Source organism: Phaseolus vulgaris, chromosome 2, assembly GCF_051622355.1.
Source record: "Phaseolus vulgaris cultivar YP4 chromosome 2, ASM5162235v1, whole genome shotgun sequence".
Taxonomy (NCBI): domain Eukaryota; kingdom Viridiplantae; phylum Streptophyta; class Magnoliopsida; order Fabales; family Fabaceae; genus Phaseolus; species Phaseolus vulgaris.
Window position 1 is genome coordinate 16,207,473 of NC_143499.1, and position 21,358 is coordinate 16,228,830.

Genomic DNA, 21,358 nt, shown 5'->3' on the forward strand with positions numbered 1-21,358 from the left:
AGACAATGAGGATCGATAATAATATGATGGTAAAAATGAATGTATATTGATAAAGGTGTCATGATTTCAAATAATAATAATAAATTCTTTTGCGCAAATTGATAATAATGATTTCAAATTACACCAATTTCGTACTTTCATCCCAATTCTCCAACAACATTATATAAGATATCATATTCGGACAAATGATTAAACATGAATTGACACAACATCCTTAGATATCTCTTATTATTCTCTCTCCTAAATACATTCTCTGTACCCATCCTAAAAAAAGTGCCAATTACATTAACTATCCTAAAAAAGGTGCCAATTACATTAACTAATAATGTATAATTAATATAAATGATATTGTATTCCTTTACCAAAATTAAAGATGACAATGTGGGATAGTTGACTCCGTATAGTTCAACCAATATATCGTACAAAATAAAATATGATTTTACTTTCATAATAAAAAGGGAAATAAACTTTTCCTTTTTTTTTACGGATAAGCAGGCCAGCCTGCCCCGCCTCGTTGTTGGCCCGTGCGAGCTGCAGATTTTGCAGGACAGACTTAAGTGGATCAACGGGTTGAATTAGTGAACCCATCACACACTTTTTGCTAGCGGATTGCGGACCGATCTGCATAGCCCGCCCTGCATTGTCATCCCTAACCAAAATCACTTCCTTAATATATTATGTTAATGCAACATAAAGATATAAAAAGAATATATTTTATATTCTTTATTTAATATATTCTAAATTAAAATAAAATATGCATTTTAGTCATTATACTTTCTTATAACTTGTATTTGGTTATTTTGGATTGTATATATTATTATTGTTTATATGAGTAAATATTTTTTTTCTTGCTAAAAAATTATTATTCTATAATATATATATATATATATATATATATATTACAATTAAATTGTGGCATGAAGATTCTTTCAATACTTTATTTTACCTGCTTTAAGGTGTTTATTTTATTTTAAGACAAAACTACAATTTCTTCTTTAAAGTATAAGCGATACTAAACTTTCATAATTAAAAAAAAAAATAACACATTTATCTTTTTAACTTTACATTATTTTAGCAATTAAATCAATAAACCTTTTTAGAGAATAACTAAAGGCTTTAATGTATATTTTGAGAATTCAAGGATCAAGGTGTTACATTAAGAAAACAAATCAAAGAATATATAAGTACGTAAATATAAAAAATCAAGACAAACTTTATGTTTGTTAACTGATCTGGGTGAATTATATTAGTTAATTAGGTCTCATAGATAAAGTTGAGATTCTAAGAAAGAAATAGAAGAAGTTAATTTAATATTTCATATTTTTAGAAGTGATGAAAAAGGTAATACGTGTAATTATAAATTTTAAATCTGTGAGAAATTATTGTTTGTATTTAAGATAAAAGACAAGTGTAAAGTGTGTATGATTATATATTTAAAATATTTGAGAAATTAATGTTTCAGATAAAATATACATGTGTGAAGGTTGTCTTGCCAAAATTCTGCATACAAATGTTTGTATTTTACATTATATCTTTTAGCACCACTAATCTTATTAAAGTGTTAGATTTTTCTATTACTATCATTATCATTAGTACTCTGATTGTCATTTCTCTAAAATTTAGTGTTGGATTTTTTCTATTACTATCCTTATTATTGTGATTGTCATTTCTCCAAAAGTTCAACACAATGGAAACAATGTTCCAATTGCATCAACCTCACCTTGATATCAAATTCATATCCTATTTTTCTCCAAAACCTGTTATCTTTTTTTACCAAAATTCCCTTTCCATGACAAGGTGTGGAATGACTATGTCTGCTTCCTCTTTTCCTGCTCCTTCTCTTTCTATCGGGTACTTCTCACTTCAATTTGTTGATGGTATTTTTTTTTAGTAAAATTGATTAGTGTTGTATGTGTAATGAATGGTGTGATAGTATCTAAACAACTATGTTGTTTAGGCCTTTCTTTCATGGATTTTGTGGCTTCCAAAAGGCGTGTCATGTAAATTCATATTTTGTGACTTTTATTGTGTATTTGGATGTGATACAACCAATTTTAATTTACTCATTTCTAATTGAAATTTCAATCATTTATATTTTTCCATTTGTGATCCACTTGGATTTTCGCATTAATATATAAATAACACTACATCTAAGTAATGGATTATGTAATATTTTGTACTATGTTAAATAGAATATTACCACAGTAATAGTAATTTGATTCTAACAATTTAACCCTGGAACACTGAATGGATCAAATTTGTATACAGATATTCAGATCAAATTTGTAAGAGCTTCACTTTAGACAACATCAGGAACTCTTTGATTCAGCAGGAGGATAGCATAATATTTAGTCTTTTGGAGAGAGCTCAGTATTCTCATGACTCATGTGCATATGACAATGATGCATTCTTCTTGGACGGTTTCAAAGGTTCTCTAGTTCAGTACATGGTCTTGCAAAATGAAAAGCTCCATTCTCAGGTTATTACATTTCTGAGACAGTAAAATATTTAATGAAAAAAGAGCCATGATTTAACTGTTTTTTGCATGTCTTCCTTTTGGAATTAGGTGGGAAGATACAATAGTGCAGAAGAACATGCCTTCTTCCCTGAATACTTACCTCAGCCAATGCTTCCACATCTGCAATACCCCCAGGTTTTGGATTTCTATCTTCTTTCTTGTTATGTAAGATAAAAATTTATTTGGACGATATTAATGTTAAACTAATATGTTAGCCATTAAAATTTGCTGATAAAAAAAATATAGAATTTAAAGTTAACCAACTTCAAACAAAATGTGAATTATACTTATAAAATTATAATAAAAATATACGAAATTTATAGCAAAATAACACTTATCTGGGTATCAAATGTCGAAATATTCAGTTCTTATGAAGTTTCAATAGGAAAGTTACGAGTACTCTGTTTTTTCAATATATGAGCACTCTGTTTTTTCAGTATATGAATAATACTAGATTGTTTTGTTCCTCTAATATCACATGTTAGTGATATGTGCTCAAAACTCAAGAAAATTATACTTGCATCTGTCTTTATGAAATGTAGATTATATATGTTTACAGTAATATTTTCATATACTACTAAAGTCATAACATCATAAAATAGGGAGTGCAAAAATGGACACAGTATAAGCCAACTTTCATGGGTCAGAGAAAATTCACTATGCTGCTAAAGATTCACTAAACCTTGCATGGTTTCATATTAAAGTGAAACCCAAAAAGGCCAAACAAGCTAGCCACTTTTTTTTAGTTACTACTTAATAATAACTTCTTGATACTCAAATTAATTGATTTGATTAATCTACCTTCCATTTCCATCTGTGCTTATTCCTAGGTTCTGCATCACTGTGCTGATTCCATCAATATAAATACTCAGATTTGGAATATCTATTTTAAGGATCTCCTCCCAAAATTGGTAACAGCAAGAAACAATGATGAGTGTGGATCTATTGCCGTTTGTGACACTCTTTGCTTACAGGTACTATTAAGCATCATGTGTTCTGAATTTTTTTATATTTTTCAGTAACACTGAGAATTTGAAGTGTGATTTTTTGCAATAAAATTCACTAAAGAGGCTCTAGATGGTGAAGATATATTTTGTCACTTACACTAAAACTTTGACCTACCGGACACCTTTCACTGTGTGTGCATACTAGAAGTCTATCAACACCTACTTAACCAATAATATTTTCCTAATTACATAATGATATTTAATATTTCTCAATACCCCTTTTCAAGCTAATGCTCAGAAACTTCAGTTCTATATCTCAAAAAGGCATGTTATGAGGTGAAAGTATATGATAACTTTGTTATTGTTACATTTCTAGCACATGAGTTATTTTATACTACATCTCCAACATGTCCCTTACAGAAGCTCTTTGGACTTGAAATAGAGACTATTTTATTCTGAAATCAACATTTTATTAGAAAAACAGGGCAAGTAGGAGTGAACTATAGATCAGTTTGTCATAGATATTCTAATATTATGTGATGAAATAACTCCACTGAAAGCTCAAGATATTAGGAAAGGCTTGTGAATGGTTTTATATTACATCCTTCAGTAATTGAGAACCAACCTTAGGAGGTTTTTTTTTCATAATTTAACATTTTCTTAATTTCTTTTCTTATCTATCAGGGTTATTAGCCTTTTTTTATTTTGTGCTTGGGATTTTTCTAGTAATACTTTAATAGCACTTAACCTTACTATATCAGCATAAAATGGACCACTAAGTTAGTTCTTGCTAAAATTTTACACCTCCCATGATCCTCTGCAAGAATTTGCTACGGATCTTTTATTCCAAAGTCGAAATCTATTGGTGTTTAGACAATTTTAACAATTAATATTAATTTGTGTGCAAAAAAACCTCACTTTTGTTGAACCCTTGTAGCTTAGCCATGCCTCCTGAGTTCTGAATGGGGTTTACACACCTTAATTATGATAATGATGAATTCCTTGACTCCTCTCAAACATGGTCCATTAAATATCCTGTGAAACAAAATGAAATTAGGTACAAAATTTTATATTATTGGTCTACTTGGTAAAGTTGATTAATGAATAACAACCAATAAACTTTGCAGAAGATTTCAAAATAAATAACAAACAAGTCACTGTACTTAGAGAGTAAGTACATCAAATAAGTGGTTTTTAAATCTCATTCTTGACTTTCTGTACATTTGATGTCAGAATAATCAGGTAATAGTAGCTTGGTACAAATTTAGAGTATTTGTTATAATGCTTCAGCACCATTGCAGGCTCTCTCGAAGAGAATTCACTATGGAAAATTTGTTGCTGAGGCAAAGTTTCAAGATGCCCCTTCTGAATATGAATCCGCAATTAAAGCAAAAGTAAACTTCTGCATAACTAATTCATCATATTTTCCATTGTGATCTTAAATATGCCCAAGTTACTTAATTTTGTGATGCTACATTATCTTGAACCTCTTTCAGGACAGGAAACTATTGTTAGAGTTGTTGACATGTGAAACTGTGGAGGCATTAGTGAAGAAGAGAGTAGAATTGAAGGCAAAATCATTTGGCCAGGTGGTGAAGATTGATGAAGCAGACAATGTAGCCAATTCTACCTACAAAATCAAGCCAAGTTTTATTGCAAATCTCTATGAAAACTGGGTTATGCCTCTCACAAAAGAGGTGCAAGTGGAGTACTTGTTGAGAAGACTTGAGTAAACAAAGACAAGATGACCCTAAACAGAATGCATGGTAAAGAAAGTAATTATATTAGTGTTTTTATTTTCGTGGAGTTAGTTTAATTTTTTTTATTGTTTGTTGTACCTATCTAATTGAACTCAAACAAAGTTATTTTGTTCTCATTTTTACCAACTCTGATATATTTTAAAATAAAAATCTTATTAAAATGAAGACAAAAAATATATAAAAATATAAAAGAATAAAAACCAGATAACAAATATAAAATATATTAACAGTTATTACACATTTTTTCAATATTTAAAATATATATATATATATGAGCGCAAACTGCGTTAAACGAATCTATGACAGAGAGTTATATTTCATTTAAATCACAATTTGATAAGTAAATTCAAGACTTAAACATCAAAATACATTTCACAATCAATTTAAAGAGTCAATCAATTATCAAATTGTTTAAACTTCAAACCACTATCAAATAATTTTTATTTAAATAAAGAAAACAATCTCGCAAGAGAAATTTGAAACTTGTGACCACATCGCATTCACATCCAAATCCTCTAAACTAAAGTTATATTGAGAGATAAAATTATATTCTCTGACATGATTAGAAGGATGAGCACTCTCAAAAAGTTCCAACTCCTAAAAATAGGATAACCTAACCTACATCACAGAGTCATGATCAATGATCTGAACACATCACTAGAATCTTGAACTAATAGAGACTAATCTTAAAGTTATAGACACTACATTCAAAACATGTCTACCCAAGTGAACAAAAAACTCAAGGAAAAATAAGCAAAAAAGAACTTACTGCTAATCGTCCAAAGGTGGTCTCCAATCACCAAATTGATCAAAGATGGGGTTATAAATCTAAAGAGAAGGCAGAGAAGAAAAAAAAACTTAAAAACAAAAACAGAAATTGTGGTTATTTAAAATGAAAACTGGACAACTGCATTTTTTATTCAAAATTCAATGGCACTTTAAATACACATTTCTCCCATAACCCTCTGAGACCGTCTTTTAAGGAAAACAACATGACGGTGATTGACCATAAAGATGTTATCTCATGTACTTGAAATCGAAACAAAAGTGGTATAATTAAAATAATACTTGAATATTTTATTATTAAAGTGAACAATTCATATAAATAAATAAAAAAAAATCAGTTATTTAAGTTTCATTTTAAATAACAACAATCTTTTAAAAAAAAAATATTTTCTTCTCTGCCTTCTTTAGATTTATAACTCTACATTTCATCAATTTGGCGATCGAAGGCCACCTTTGGACTATTGACAATAAGTTCTCTTTTGCTCCTTTTTCCTTTGAGTCAGTTTTGAGTTTTTTGTTCACTTTGGTAGACGTGTTTTGCATGAGTTGTTGGAGATCCCACATCGACTAGAGATTACAGCCTTTCATTGTATATAAGTGGGTGCAAACCTCAACCTCATGAGCCAGTTTTATGGGGTTGAGTTAGGCTTAAAGTCCACTTTCAAATATGGTATCAGAGCTCTTCGAATGAAGAGTTCTGCTGCGCTTCTCTCTGGTTTTTATTTCCCTCTTTGCTGTTCTTGGTTATTTTATTTTTTTATGTTCTCTTTCAAAATCTTGATTGGTTTTAAAAAACTTTTAGGCAATGTTTAATGAAAACCCTAATCTTCATAGTCTTAATAGTAGTCACACTATTACATGCAATTTTTGTGGTAAATATGGTCATACTGAGACTATTTGTTTTCGCAAAGTGGGTTTTCCTTCTGGTAATGTTAAAACCTCAAATTTTTCTTTTACTAGAAAAGTCTGCACTTTTTGTAATCGTCTTGGCCACACTATCGACACCTGTTATAAAAAGCATGGGTTCCCTCCTGGCTACAAATTCACCAATTGGACATCCCAAGCCAATAATATGATTACTACTGACACTTTTTTTGAGATTTTTCCTAAAGAACGGGATGTAAAGGGGATTCAACTTACATCACAACAGTGTCAATTCCTTACCAACATTTTGCGTCAGCAAAACCTTGAGGATCCTTGTTAGAAAAGATGGCTTTAAACTAGAGGGGCGATGAATTGTTTAAAGGGGTTTTCGCAAACTTTTCAAAACTTAGAATGAATTTATTTCAGAAACCAATTGATTCAGCAATTCAGTTAGCCAAAACAGCAAGCAAAAGTTGTAGTACCAGAAAAACAATCGGTTGTTTCGTAGAAACAATCGGTTGTTTATACCAGGAAACAACAAATAAACTGAATTTAAAGAGTTAGAGATAGAGAGATTGTACACAATTGTTTATACTGGTCACTCAAAACTAGAGCTACATCTAGTCTTCTCACAAACCCTGAGGATATCCACTAAGCAATCACCACTTGATCACTTACACCACAACCAAAAGAATGACCTTGAACACCTCAAGAAACACACTCTCCTTGGCCAACACTAAGATTGTTGATCTTGAACACCTCAAGAACACACAGCCAATCTCAGCAAACACACAGAAACGAATTGTTCAACAGATTACAAAGATTACACTTGTTACAAATGATTATCTGAAATCAATACAAGTAGAATCCTATTCCAGCACCTTGATCAATCACAAAACTCTTAAGCAATCTCAGCACTTTGAAAACTCTTAGAAAAACTTTGTCAAAAGATTCTTAATTCTTAAAACTGTTTTTCTTAATATATTCAAAGATATAGTTTGTTATCAAATCTTAACAAACTCTTAAATTGCATTAAAAGATTGGTCAAAGCATTTAATGACTGGAGCGTATACAGTTAAAGCATTTAAAGCTCAGTCAAACAGAAAACAGTTTTTCTGTTATGGTCCCAAAACAAACAATCGATTGTTTCCTCGAATCAATCGGTTGTTTTGGTACTTAACAGTTTCAACCATTCAAAAACAGTTTTCAATCTTTCTCAAAACACCTAAGTATAAACAATCGGTTGTTTCGACAAAACAATCGGTTGTTTCAACTTAGTTTGAAAAACATTTTACTTTCATAAAGATTGAGATGCTAATTGCTTGAGATTTAATACAAGGGTGGATTACAACATATAAACTACCCCAGAACAAAGCTTAAACCAGGACAGCAACAACAAGCAAAGCAGAGGCTTCAACATCCTTCAAAGGATTTGGATTCTTCAAAACATTGAACACCACTTGGTTCAACAATCCTGCCCCTCACACTCAAATTAATCAAAGAATCTTGGATATTGATTATGGTGCCACTGATCATGTTTGTCACAATTTGAACATTTTGACTACTTATACTAAAATTAAACCTGCCTTAATTAGTCTTCCAAATGGCCAAACTGTTTATGCCACATATTCTGGTTTAGTACGTTTTTCTGATAAGTTTTATTTGTCTTATGTGTTATACGTGCCTCATTTTCAATTAAACTTAATATTTGTTTCTAAACTCACACACCAACTTAAATGCACTTTAACTTTCACTTCAACCCACTGCATTATACAAGAAAATCTCACCCAAGAGAGGATTGGTATAGTTAAAGCCACCGTTGGCTTGTACCTTGTCACTACCTTGCCTGCTTCTAGTCGTTCTAAACCGCATTGTTTTGCTCCTTTTATTAATTGTAATATCACTAAAAAAACACTATGGCATTATAGACTAGGACACCCTTCACATGAAAGATTACATGTCTTAAGCAAACAATACTCTTTTATTATTGTTGATACTCATCATGTATGTGACACTTGTAGTCGTGCAAAACATAGAAAACTTACTTTCACTTTAAGTAATACTGTTACCTCTGCTACTTTTGATCTTGTACACTTTGATATTTGGGGACCATGTTCCATAATTTCTATGCAAGGTTTTCGTTATTTCTTGACTATTGTAGATGATTACTCGCGTTATACTTGGATTATTCTGCTGCATAACAAATCTGAAGTGCATCAGCACATCATTAACTTCACTGTTTTCGTTCAAAATCTTTTCAAAACTAATATCAAAACGATTCGTACTGACAATGGTGTTGAGTTTGCTATGTCAAATTTTTATGCTTCAAAGGGAATTATACATAAAAAATCTTGTGTTGAAACACCACAACAAAATGGCATTGTAGAACGTAAACATTAACACATACTAAATGTAACTCGGGCTTTACTTTTTCAAGCAAATCTTCCTCCTATATTTTGGGAATTTGTTGTAAATCATGTTGTTTTCTTAATAAATGCTATTCCTACTCCATTACTTAATAACATCACTCCTCATGAAAAGTTGTTTGGAAAACCATATGACATTTCCTTTCTAAAAGTGTTTGGTTGTCTCTGTTATGCTAGTACCATTACTGCACATAGGAAAAAATTAGATGATAGATCTATCAAAGGTATTTTTCTTGGCTTCCCGCAAAATACAAAAGGTTATATTATCTTAAATTTAAAGTTTTATAGCATAGAGATATCAAGACATGTAATCTTTCATGAAAACCACTTTCCATATAAATTGGACAGTGGCTTGCCTAAGGACCCTAACACTTTATCTCTCCCTATTTCTAATGCATATAATTCTGCTTTTGATTTTTTTTCTGATATTGCACCTCCTGTCGAGCCATGTGCCTCTACTCCTGCACCCAATATTGTCCCTCCACCAGCCTCATTATCCTATGATCTTCCAACAAATAGTGTCTGTGCTCCTGCATCCAACATTGCACCTCCATCAGAATTATCACCGCATGTATCTCCAGGAAGCATCTCACCCCAATTTCCAAGAAGATCAGCTCGTCCTCACCGACAACCTGCCTATCTTGCAGATTTCCACACTGCAACCAACACTGTAAGTAGTAGATATCCTATTCATAATTACTTGTCTTACAATTCCTTATCTTCCAATTTTTGAAATGTTATTTCCTCTATCAATTCTCATCCTGAACCTCGGACATATAACGAAGCCTCCAAACATGCTTCTTGGCAATCTGCCATGCAAGATGAGCTTCAAGCTCTTGCTGCTAACAATACTTGGCAACTTACCCCTCTCCCTCCAAGAAAGAAAACTATTGGTTGTAAATGGGTATAAAAAATCAAATACCATTCTGATGGCACTGTTGAGCGCCACATGTTAATATATTTAATTTTCTATTTTAAATTATTGGACTTTGTTTGTTTGACCCAACTTTCCTTTTCTGTTTCATCTAGGTCTTAATCTTTTTCTTATATATACACCATGTATTTTACTCCCTAATATACAAGTGAATAAAAGTTTCTTTTATATTTATTTTTCTCTACAATTAGGGTTCATCAAAACCTCTCTTTCTTCATTACGATTATGTGCGATTACGTACGCTACATTAAAGCATCACATCAGACAAGGAATATTCATCTTGATTTACTGTAATATGGTATCGGAGTCATTTTGAGCCTATCCTAGCGAGTGTTTGTGTTGGGCCTATCGTGCCACCCGCTATCGGGCCGCTATCGGACCACCCATAATATATAGTCCCACGCACGAGTTGGCAGTCTCGGCGTGAGGGGGTGTGTTGGAGATCCCACATCGACTAGAGATTACAGCCTTTTATTGTATATAAGTGGGTGCAAACCTCAACCTCATGAGCCGGTTTTATGGGGTTGAGTTAGGCTTAAAGTCCACTTTCTAATATGAGTGTCTATGGCTTTATGATTAGTCTTTATTAGTTTAGGGTACACCCAATAGTCTTACATCGCTCAAAAGTCGAGGTCAAGACACTTTAAATACATCTTCATCCCTTAACCCTCTAATGCGCCTTTTAAGGACAAAACCACGACGAAGCTCCGAGTTCCAAAACAGACAATACCTTGGATGCAGTGATTGACTCTAGTGATGTTATTTCAACAGACTTAAAGCCGGAACATTGATGTTATAGTGGAAATTGAGATCCCTTAACCCTCTAATGCGCCTTTTAAGGACAAAACCACGACGAAGCTCCGAGTTCCAAAACAGACAATACCTTGGATGCAGTGATTGACTCTAGTGATGTTATTTCAACAGACTTAAAGTCGGAACATTGATGTTATAGTGGAAATTGAGAAAGGATTCCAAAGACGAATCATTGTTCCCTTAGCCCTTCATTAGGGGGTTTGTTTGATACATACAATAGTCCCATATTGTTTAAGAATTATGGTCAGGAGCACTCTAAATACACCTAAACCCTAAAGCCACTAATTTTATCTCAGCGAAATTAAGTTCAGAATATTCTATTCTCCACCTAGGAGCTCCCCATGTCCATATTCGGTTAACACCAATTGAGAATAATGCTATAATTCACCTTATGAAAAAGATAAAGAGAGATGCTTTAAATGAGTAATCCAAAATGCTTGACAAAAGCCTTAAAATTCATCAAACAGCTGGAGAAAACTATAAAATCATGTGATGTGTGGTCTTTCACCATTTTCTTCTCAATAATTGGAAACTTCGATTGGAATGAAAATGAATTGGTTTATGATAGTGCCATGGTCGGTGTTATTAGCCTTTTGAGCTGGAAAATACAAATTTCTGACCCCGCCTTCTGTGTTGCCACATATTTTTATTATCACAAATTAGCTTCAATGTTAGCTTGCTTGGTATTTCAAATTCACATATTATCATAACATTCAAAGTGATATTAGAGGAATAAAAGAGTTAGGGTTAAACTTAGTTTCTGATTTTCCCTAATGAAAGGCTACATAAAACATATTTCTTAAATCACCTATTTTATAGGAATAAAATATAATGCAGCAAATTAAGAACAATGCATAAATGTTATATTATAATAATTTTGATGATTTCCTATTGTGAAAATTATGTTTGATTAGAATTTAAATTTTTATTATGGAAAATATGCACAGATAAATTAAACATAACAAGGATAAAAATAATGAACATATTTTCATCATGATTTTCAATCTATTTAATTGTAAAATTTAGCAAAAATGTATGAATTAAATATGTTATTAGTGTTTGAAAATTGAAATTAATTTTTTATTGTTTAAATTCAAAATAAAATTACTTCTTATATAATTTCAAAGATTGTAAGATGTTTATTGAAAATGAACATGTAACATGCTCGCAACGTCAGTTAACGATTGTCGTCTCCAGAAATGGAACACAGATTTTTCTGAAAAATATAGTGATTAAAATAATTTTATTTCTTAATTTGAGAGACTAAAATTAAATCATTAAAAAATTTAAATCCTGAAAATATAATTAAGTCAAGGATTATATTACTAATTGTTGGTTTAATTGTGTTTTTTATTTTATAAAATTTGGAATAAAAGTGGTTCAGTTTTTGGTTTCTTAATATTTTTTTAAAATTAGAAAAAAATGTTTTAAATATAAATTTGAAGACTTAAAATAATTTTTTAAAAAATTATTTCCTTTTTTAAAAACTAAATTGTTTTAAAAAAAGTTAAAAGACTAACACTAATTTGATTCAAACTTCCATGTGAACATGTTTAACAAAATCAAATTTCTATTTATCCAGTTAAAAAGTTACTACAAATTCTAATTAAATTAAAAAAAATATAATAATTTTTTCTCACAATTTAAAGTTAAGGTGAAACTTAATTTTCTTGGAAATATACGCTAGATTAAATTTGTATGTAATACAAATAATATTTTACATTTTTATTTAGTTTTAAATAAAAATAAAGAAAAAACAATTTGTACTTGAAAGAGATAGGTGGGAACGTAACGCCACTTTAAGCAGTGTGTGCATCAGCGTACTTTGTCCTATTACCCTTTGCCAGCTCAGCCTATCTTCTGATGCAAAGGTGAAACCTTTATCATCAGTTCACATACCTTTCCATCTTCCTTCCTTTGGGTTGTGTTCTGTGTTCCATCCAACTCCAAACAGTCACAGATTCTTCTCCTTGGCTGCATTGCACTCCGAAAAGTGAAGGGAAGGGAAAAGAATAGAGGCCTAAACAGTTAGACACCCCAAAATGGAGAGGGCTCTCACTAAAGTTAGCAGCTTGAAGGTGGGGTTGGGGAACTCATGGATCACCAAGAAGGCCAAGGAGGAGTTTTCTAACATCTCTGGAGACATCTCTGTAAGTATTTCTTTTTGGGTTTGTCTGGCATTGCCTTTTTTCTTCTTCTTCAGTGTGGTTTGGTTCTAAACATCTTTTGGAGTTTGAGAGATCTGAAATAGAAGAAGCTTTGTCAATTGATGTTTTTTTTTTTTTTTTTCATTTTAGGGTGATAGATTCCCATGATGTTAAGGGCTAGATAGTGCTTGATTCTTCATTAAAAGTTGTACCTTTGAGTGTTTCTGTAAAATGGGGTATGATTTGTCTTTTGACTTCATCTAGAGAAATTTTCTGGGTTTGGGAATGTGAAATCCCTTTTGAACCTATTTCCTGTGTGCTCTGTGTGAAGGAAAGGAAAGGGAAAAGTGTGAAATGGTATATATGTTGAAGATGAAGGAATGAAGGTGAATGAATGATTGTTTAATGACTCTTAAAGCGTTTTTAGTTTTTCATCATGATTCCCTTCCAGTTTCTGATAGTGAAATGACATGGTTTGCTTTAATCTGAGTAACAGATGTTTGCATATCGTAGATCTTATAAAACATTCTGGAGCAGTTTGGACCATGTGGTTTACCATACTGTTTTAGTTTTCTTTTATTTTGTTTGGTCTGAAAGAGTGCATTCATTCATTCGGAATTGCACAAAAGTTTAAGATGTTGGTACTTGATTTTTGCTACTTAAATTGGTACATAATGTAGAAATTTTTGAATCATAAGGTGGGAATTAGCTGCAGATCAGTATGATTTTACAAATTGTTTGTGCTAACAGATTAAATTTTATGTAAAAGTGGGTTTGTGGGTGTAGGACACAATTCCAATTGGCAATCCTGTTTGGTGTTTAGCCTTGAGATTTACTGTGGATTTTGATGTCACTGCCATGTGTTTGCTGAAGAAAAAATGGTGATATTTTGCAGATCTTCTCAAATACGGTTGAAGAAAAGGCAAAGTGGATCTTCAACAAACTAAAAGGTATTAATGCGCATGTCTGTCCATGTATGCATACTAAGATTTACTTCACCCGATTATTTTAGTCAATTTAAACGTGGCATTTCTATATCTCATATTTTCTAACATGTAAATCTTCATTGTTTTTAATAAACAGTTATATAGCACTATGATAAACTAGGAGGAATATGCACCAAAACTTTGAATCAATCGATTTGTAAAATAGCAATCTAATCATTATGTTCATCACAATTCTGCAAATGCTAACATACCATTAAAAGTTTTCCATCTCATGTCTTTTTCACATATCTATTTAGGTATGCTGAGCAATTTATAAACCACTGCATTGATTCTAAAATCACTTTTTTCATTCCCCTCCTTTTTTTTTCTCAGGCAAGCCCCAGAAAGGCCTACCAGAACTCCTCCAAGAGTATAATTTGCCGGCAGGGCTATTTCCTCTGAACATAATCTGCTATGAGTTTGATGCAACCAAGGGTAAGCTGATTGTGTACTTGCCATCTGCAAGTGAGGTCAGCTTCAAGGACTCTTCTGTGGTGAGATACGCAACCCGAGTGAAAGGGGTGCTTACAAGGGGAAAGCTTTCAGCAATAGATGGAATGAAAACAAAGGTTCTTGTGTGGGTGAAGGTGACAGGTGTGGCAGTCGAAGGTTACAAGTCTGATAAGTTGTGGTTTACTGCTGGTGTAAAGAAGTCAAGGCCAAAAGAAGCATATGATAGGCCTCATGATGCTGTCAGAGTATCAGAATTCTGAGTTTACAAATGTTGGTTATTATGTCATTACTATTATTGGTATGGAACAGGTAGTCCACATATTGTTGGAAATTTCTATACACAAGTTAGGAACCTCTTCTCTATATGTTATTTTCTATCAATGTTCTGGTCATTCATTGTCTCACTGAACGACATTTTTCCGCAACTATTACGGATTTGGAAAATAATTTCCTGAATAGAAAACCATGCACACGTTATTTTCCGAACTGGTACTAATTGTTCACGCTGAGAATTTGGATACTTGCCAATCGAATTTTCACCTTTGTTTCTTATTAGTGCAATAAAAATGTTTTCAAATTTTAATTTTTGGAAAGCCAAATTCTGAGAATATTTTTTTCAATAATGAACAGGAACTGAAGAAGGTTGTACGGTGGTGATCAAAATTTGATTTCTGAAAACTATATTTTTGATTTCCAGATTTTTACTTTAGTGTATAATAATTTAACCTTATTAATAATTTTCTCCGCTCGATTAAAATTTCTTACTTACAAAAAAGTTTAAAGTTATTCTATTTTTCTTAAAAAAAAATTATTTTATATTTGCTTTCTTCTTTTTCCATTTACTCTCCATACAAAAGAATTCAGAACATCATTCCAAAGTTTAGAAACCAAATTTCGATCATCGAATGATTTTTTCTGCTCATGCTTATTGAAAAAAAATCTCTAGAATTTGGCTCTAGAAAAACCAAATTTTGGAAACATTTTTACCGTGCAAATGAGAAACAAATTTTGATAACATTTTTATTGATGCGAAACAAATGTGAGAATTCAATTTTATGATAGTCAAATTCTCACGTTGAACAGTTTTTAGTGCTAGTTGAGAAAATAATGTGCGGAGAGTTATTTTCGGGGAATTTCCCAAGTCCGTACGGAAGGATTAGGAAGTCAAAACGATAAATTTTTAACATTGCACTGTTTGCCTCGTGAAAGTTTTGTTATTAAATCATTGAATCCATCTTTTATTGAATCCAATTTTACATTTGACAGTAATTTAAAACTTTAATGAACTAATTTGATAATAAATGTTTTTAAAGAACTAACTTAGTAACTTTGAAATGATAGAAAAGTACACTCAATTTTTCAGACATGTAATACGAGGAAATGAAAAATATATTCAGAAAACAACGCAAATTATTAACGTCTTGCATTAAAACTATTTCAGACTCTTTACTATAAAACTTCAAATTATAGTTCCAACAATGATGGGTCTAGATGCCCCTGTATCCCTTTTTTTAAATTATATCACAGTTTCCTATTAATATCATACGGCTCAATGGGTCTGGAATATATGGATTTATTTACCAAATACAAAGGCCAAAACTTTCATTGGTCAAAAATTGCAAGAATTGTTGTTTCCACAAACTCGTCTTGCTTCAGCTTCTTAATAATTTACTAAGAATCTGTATTTGTAGCTCGAAGAATCTCATATAAGGATAGAACATTTTCAATAGTCAATAAACCAATAATGAACCATTCCAAGAAATCTGATTTCCTGTTCTGCAGAACTTCTTGAAGAAAATGAATATTGTGCTGCAAACAACCAAATTGATGTAATAAGCCTTAATACAGGGAAAAACCAATATTATTTGAACATAATAACTAACCTCAACTACTAAGTTTAATATACAGGGAAAATGGTGTGCATCTAGCTCACGATTTGTGTATAATTTTTAACCAAATTATTTTGATCACATGGGCTTAGATTCTAATAATTTTCAAATGCATTGTTTAGATGAAATGACTAATAATTACCTCTACGAATTTCAATTTGAAATCCAGGTTTCCAAAGCGTTGTGCAACTTCATACTCCTCCCGAAGATACTCATATATTTGAGCATACTTTGCATCCCGCCAAGCAATTTCAGATCTGATAAATCAATCCACAATAAAACATTAACCAAATCTTCTAAGTGTTGACTGGGATGAAATGAATCCAAAAACGAAATATTTGAAATCTTTTGGGATACTAAAACAAAAGTCTTTTCCCACTAAGTGAGGTTGGCTAGGGGATACTATAATCGGAAATTTTCAATGTATTATTACATAAGCATATGCATGTTTTTCTAATGCCTAAAACAAGACGAAAATACCTCTCAAAGAGCCCAACTTTAAGAATCACATCGGCCAAATTTGAGTTAGCCTTCCCAACAAGCTGAAGTAGTTTCTTCTTATCCATGGTGAAGGTTCCAGTTTTCTCCATTCCACGATTTATGCCGGCGAACTCTTCAACTAAACCATCAACCTGATAATAAGAGATAAAAATGTCAAATATTCAATGGTGCCATTTTAAGGGTTGTCTTTTTTCTTCAGGGTAACAAATGACAAACAAAGTACAGGAAATAAGATGACATTTGGCAAATATTAACCTGTGAGACAAAATAATCCAGAGCTATACTTTGTCCCAGTACACTTCCAATTATACGGATACCATCAGTATCCAACGATTTCAGAACTATGTAGTCTGGACCTCCTTGCATGTCCTCAACTAACAATGGCTTCTCCTTTATTGCATAATCTAATCATACAAAACAAAAACATGTTAAATATACACTACAGGATTCAGAAGAACTTCATGACTAATTGGTTTCTTTGAAGAAACTTACCATCTTTTCTCATCTCTCTAAGTAAACCAGATGCATGCCTCTTAACTAATTCCAGGTAACTTTCCACTTCATGATCCTCAATATTAAACAAGACAGCTGACCCATACTGATATACAACCATGTATTGACAGTTGCTTGCTTTCACGTGAAATCCAGGTCCCTGAATCAAATGCCTAAAGTTGTTCAGACTTTGTTAAATCAGTCATGTTACTGTACAATTTAGTCACAGATTTTGTCATTATGAACACTTTAATCTTCTTTTAACTAGAGTATTATTTTCGTTTATGATACAGTGAATTAATGTACTCCTCATCAATAAACAAAATATTGCTATTTATAATATGACTCAGGCTACATAAATCAGAATATGTACTTGAATTTTCTCTTATCTTTCCCTTAACCTTCAAATGCACACATAATTTATTTCAATGACTCCAGTCTAATAAAAATCTACCCTCATGGCTTATAATCCCAATCTAGTGTCTGGGCATTAGACATGAACATTACAAGGTATTATTATATTAAACCAAGTATCCTAAAAAATGATGGACACATAAGGACTCAACAGAGATATTTAAGAACTATTTAGTGACATGCTAATTTCTATAGAAAGACAAAAGGTTCTTGAGAAAAATAAAAATAATAATAAACCTTACATTAGAATCCAAATTAAAGTCACAGAAGCGGAGAGCAACATAGTTTGAAGAAGAGCGAGAAGAGGGAGGAACAATGTTTCGGTGATTATCAGCCTGGATGCCCTTCAAATTTATACTGCCAAAATTATGAATCTGAGACAGCCAAATCATAGAGAACAAAAACAGGAAAACAAAAAGACATGTGAGAGGAAAGGGTTTCAATTCAAACCCAGAAACACAATGAAAAACAGAATGCATCACTCTAAAATAAAATAAAAAAAACAAAAAATTCCCCGAAAACTTGACAATCTATAAATCATGCAAGCATTTAAATTACCACTTACATAAAAGAACCTAAAAAAACACTCCAAAATCCCAATCTGATACAATAAATGCAACAAATTTACAGTCCCCGCACAAACGCAGTCTTCTAAATCCAACACTAAACAGTAGTATTACAGTAAAACATACGACAAATAGAAATACTAAAACTACAAATAATAAAGCTAAGCTGCAAATTTTACACATCAAAATGAATTAAACCAACAATAATAATCATAAAACTCTAAAGTCCAAATCAAAGATTAAAACTAAAAAGTACAAATTTCAACTCCCACACAACATGGTCTTCTCCTCTTATGGAACAGTAGCGGACGTAATAAATAACACCGCAGAAACGAGAGTCCGAGAACGACCCATTTACACAAAAGACAAGATAGTAAAAGGGGCCATCGAAATTAACGAACTTGAATAAGATAGGATACTGGGGGTACCTGGTAGAGAGGAAATAAGCTTTGACGGGGATTTTGACAGTGGGGTCGACGTGCGGGGCTCCGAACTCGAATGGATCCGGGTCGGGTATTTCGGAAGGTGCAGCTGCGAGAGAGAGAGAACGGTTGAAGGAGGGAAAGTGGGATTTGGAAGAGTAAGAAGAAGATGAAGAAGTGGTTAAGCGGTTATAGAACAGAGAGAAGGTTTTCCATCTTCCACCCATTCGCTGAGAGGAGGAGGGTCTTCTTACAATGGTTTTCTATTTTTTTTTTTTCTCTTAGCTTTTGCTTTGTGACTTTGTCATGTGAATAGGAGCAACCTAATTAGCAGGAGTTTCCTCAAATTTCCCATTTATTTATTTTTTTGCTGTGGATTCAATTTTTTTATTCAATCTAGGTTTGAATTCACTTTCTTTTTTTATTTAATAATTAAATTTTACTAAATTGAATTTAGTTATCGGTTAAGTAAATACAAATTATAACTTCTTAAAATAAATCTTAAATAAATATTTTTAAATTATTATAAAAAATACAAAAATATATAATGTGTTTATTTGTTTGGAAAAAACATAAAATTAGTTTTTTAGTCAAATTATTAGACAATTTATATTTTATCATACATTTATTTTATAATTAGATTGAATTCATCATACTTAAAGTTTATGTAATGTTGCTCAAATTAACTATAGGTTAAATAGGTTTTTTTTTACAATATTTGTTTTTTTTTTTAATGTAGTTCTAATAATTTTAAAGTTTAATGTAATCATTTTTCTTAACGTCATTCTATTGGTTAACGATAAAGTGTGACGAAACAGTGATATTTTTGTCTTAAATATTACTTTATTTTTTACATATTTTTTCAGGTGAAAAATACCTTAGCATTAAATCTATTCACAAACACACTTAAAACTCATACAAGATTTGTTATCATCGCTTGACGTTGGCTAGACTGGATAGAGACTTCTGCTTCTGATCTGTCTCCTCTTGTTTCTTGAAACGTGTTTCCGTTGAGATAGAGGGGTCTCTACCGGTTTATCACACTCCGACGATAAGTCAGTAAGAGCATTCAAAAAATCAAATTAGTTTCAGTCTTAAGTCTCTAGAAACAACATACTTTTACTGGAGGACTCAAACTCCTTTTATAGATATTCCTTCAAGAACTTTCACTAACGAGAATATAATCTCAATTGAAAGCATTTAATCATAACAAAAAAACCACTTGTTCACGTGCACCTCTTATCTTCGGGTGCTAACAACAGGAAAATATTTTGTTTTACATGTGCACCATTATTCTCAACAACTTTTATCTGTACTTAACTAACATATGTATCATAACCAAAATAAAATATTCCTTTTGTCTTTAATTATTTTTCTCCGAGCTGACCATCAATATCTGGGCCGATCTCATGACCCGCCTTTTGGGCCCAAAACCGAGCTGACCATACCCAAACTCTTGGATCAAGGTCCCAAGCACTCATGTCCAGTACACAAGCCCCCCAAACTCAAACTGAGCTCGACTAGGCGAAGAGGCTTACCAGCATTTGGCAGCTAACACGACGTTTTCCCCAGTGGGTAGGTGAGGCGTGGTTGCCGAAGCGTTTCTAATGAGACATCTCACCATATTGGATCTATGGTGTACACATGGCGTGGTATCGACAATGGAGAAAATCCTAGCTTTCGAATTCCACTTTTTCGTATATACCCCTCTCAAGCTACCATTAGCGCCACACTGTTCCATTTCCTCTTGCTTCAAAAAAATTTCTCCTCGGCGCTTCCTTCTAGCTCTCATGCCTCCATCCACCACCGTCGCACCAAACTCATCGCCGTCACCAGGTATCCCATTTAACTCCTCTAATGCCAATCATCTATTTCTGGTTTACATTACGAGACTCATTTCAATACTCTACGCAACTTTCACATTCCCAATTCTCTCTCGTTTTCTTATTCTAAGAAGCTTCCTCGCATTTTCCCTCTCACCATCACACACTTCCAGTCGTGTCAACCAGGTAATTCCTTTCTTCACTTATGATTAACTGGCTGATGGTGTTGCATGGATTGAAATGTGCTTTTATTTTACTATTGATTTGTTCACTCTACTTGGCATGAACTGGATCCGTACTTTGTTTGTGTTTGCGTTTGTGCTTGTTCTAGTTATTTTCTACAATGGATTATAGTGCTATGTATCCCTAGGCCAAAAAACACCTTTTAAAAGAAACCTCTTATTATACCGTCCATTTACTCCTTAAAGATTTGACAGAAAATGGTTGCACCATGAGTAAAAGATACGAGGGTCACATAAAAGCCATAAAATGTAGGGAGGGCGAGCCCATTTATTGTGACGAGTCTTCGGACCCTAGTGATCCATTTTTGTTTTTTCTATGCAACGTTTTTCAAAAGGTTCTCCTACATCTCCCTTTATCCATCTTTGAAAAAAGGT

General features: G+C 32.3%; 3 protein-coding genes across 10 annotated transcripts; 2 read left to right on the forward strand and 1 right to left on the reverse strand.

The window, feature by feature from the left end:
• The first annotated feature begins 1,687 nt into the window (after positions 1 to 1,687).
• Positions 1,688 to 5,261, forward strand: LOC137809632 (chorismate mutase 3, chloroplastic). Of its 3 annotated transcripts, none has more exons than XM_068610736.2 (6): positions 1,688 to 1,877; positions 2,277 to 2,479; positions 2,567 to 2,653; positions 3,349 to 3,492; positions 4,767 to 4,859; positions 4,962 to 5,261. In XM_068610736.2, exons 1-6 carry the CDS (start codon positions 1,688 to 1,690, stop codon positions 5,196 to 5,198), a joined length of 954 nt encoding a protein of 317 aa, XP_068466837.1. In that variant the 3' UTR covers positions 5,199 to 5,261. The 3 variants fall into 3 exon arrangements, with proteins under 3 accessions (XP_068466837.1, XP_090155521.1, XP_090155522.1); XM_090299395.1 differs by having other exon boundaries at positions 1,688 to 1,851; positions 2,293 to 2,479; XM_090299396.1 differs by having other exon boundaries at positions 1,688 to 1,851; positions 2,314 to 2,479.
• Positions 5,262 to 12,849: 7,588 nt separating this feature from the next.
• Positions 12,850 to 15,026, forward strand: LOC137810792 (DUF538 family protein (Protein of unknown function, DUF538)). The gene is made up of 3 exons (XM_068612232.1): positions 12,850 to 13,198; positions 14,091 to 14,145; positions 14,515 to 15,026. The coding sequence occupies exons 1-3, from the start codon at positions 13,091 to 13,093 to the stop codon at positions 14,892 to 14,894; spliced, it is 543 nt and encodes a 180-aa protein (XP_068468333.1). The 5' UTR covers positions 12,850 to 13,090; the 3' UTR covers positions 14,895 to 15,026.
• Positions 15,027 to 16,187: 1,161 nt separating this feature from the next.
• On the reverse strand, positions 16,188 to 19,250 carry RRG (sporulation protein (DUF155)). 6 transcript variants are annotated; one of them, XM_068612233.2, is made up of 7 exons: positions 18,925 to 19,250; positions 18,173 to 18,287; positions 17,517 to 17,676; positions 17,280 to 17,428; positions 17,004 to 17,155; positions 16,666 to 16,780; positions 16,188 to 16,443 (listed from the first exon to the last, which is right to left on the reverse strand). In XM_068612233.2, exons 1-7 carry the CDS (start codon positions 19,143 to 19,145, stop codon positions 16,306 to 16,308), a joined length of 1,050 nt encoding a protein of 349 aa, XP_068468334.1. In that variant the 5' UTR covers positions 19,146 to 19,250; the 3' UTR covers positions 16,188 to 16,305. The 6 variants fall into 6 exon arrangements, with proteins under 6 accessions (XP_068468334.1, XP_090154443.1, XP_090154441.1 ...); XM_090298317.1 differs by having other exon boundaries at positions 18,173 to 18,304; positions 18,925 to 19,247; XM_090298315.1 differs by having other exon boundaries at positions 17,517 to 17,689; positions 18,925 to 19,243.
• Positions 19,251 to 21,358: the final 2,108 nt, after the last annotated feature.

Coding starts and splice junctions, on each gene's coding strand:
- LOC137810792 (XM_068612232.1), top strand. CDS start 13,091: ATGGAGAGGGCTCTCACTAAAGTTAGCAGCTTGAAGGTGGGGTTGGGG. Junction 13,199..14,090: donor ACATCTCTGGAGACATCTCT/GTAAGTATTTCT, acceptor GATATTTTGCAG/ATCTTCTCAAATACGGTTGA. Junction 14,146..14,514: donor GATCTTCAACAAACTAAAAG/GTATTAATGCGC, acceptor TTTTTTTCTCAG/GCAAGCCCCAGAAAGGCCTA.
- RRG (XM_068612233.2), bottom strand. CDS start 19,145: ATGGGTGGAAGATGGAAAACCTTCTCTCTGTTCTATAACCGCTTAACC. Junction 17,156..17,279: donor TGGATTATTTTGTCTCACAG/GTTAATATTTGC, acceptor TCTTATTATCAG/GTTGATGGTTTAGTTGAAGA. Junction 16,781..17,003: donor AAAGTTGGGCTCTTTGAGAG/GTATTTTCGTCT, acceptor TTGATTTATCAG/ATCTGAAATTGCTTGGCGGG.
- LOC137809632 (XM_068610736.2), top strand. CDS start 1,688: ATGGAAACAATGTTCCAATTGCATCAACCTCACCTTGATATCAAATTC. Junction 3,493..4,766: donor GTGACACTCTTTGCTTACAG/GTACTATTAAGC, acceptor GCACCATTGCAG/GCTCTCTCGAAGAGAATTCA. Junction 4,860..4,961: donor AATCCGCAATTAAAGCAAAA/GTAAACTTCTGC, acceptor AACCTCTTTCAG/GACAGGAAACTATTGTTAGA.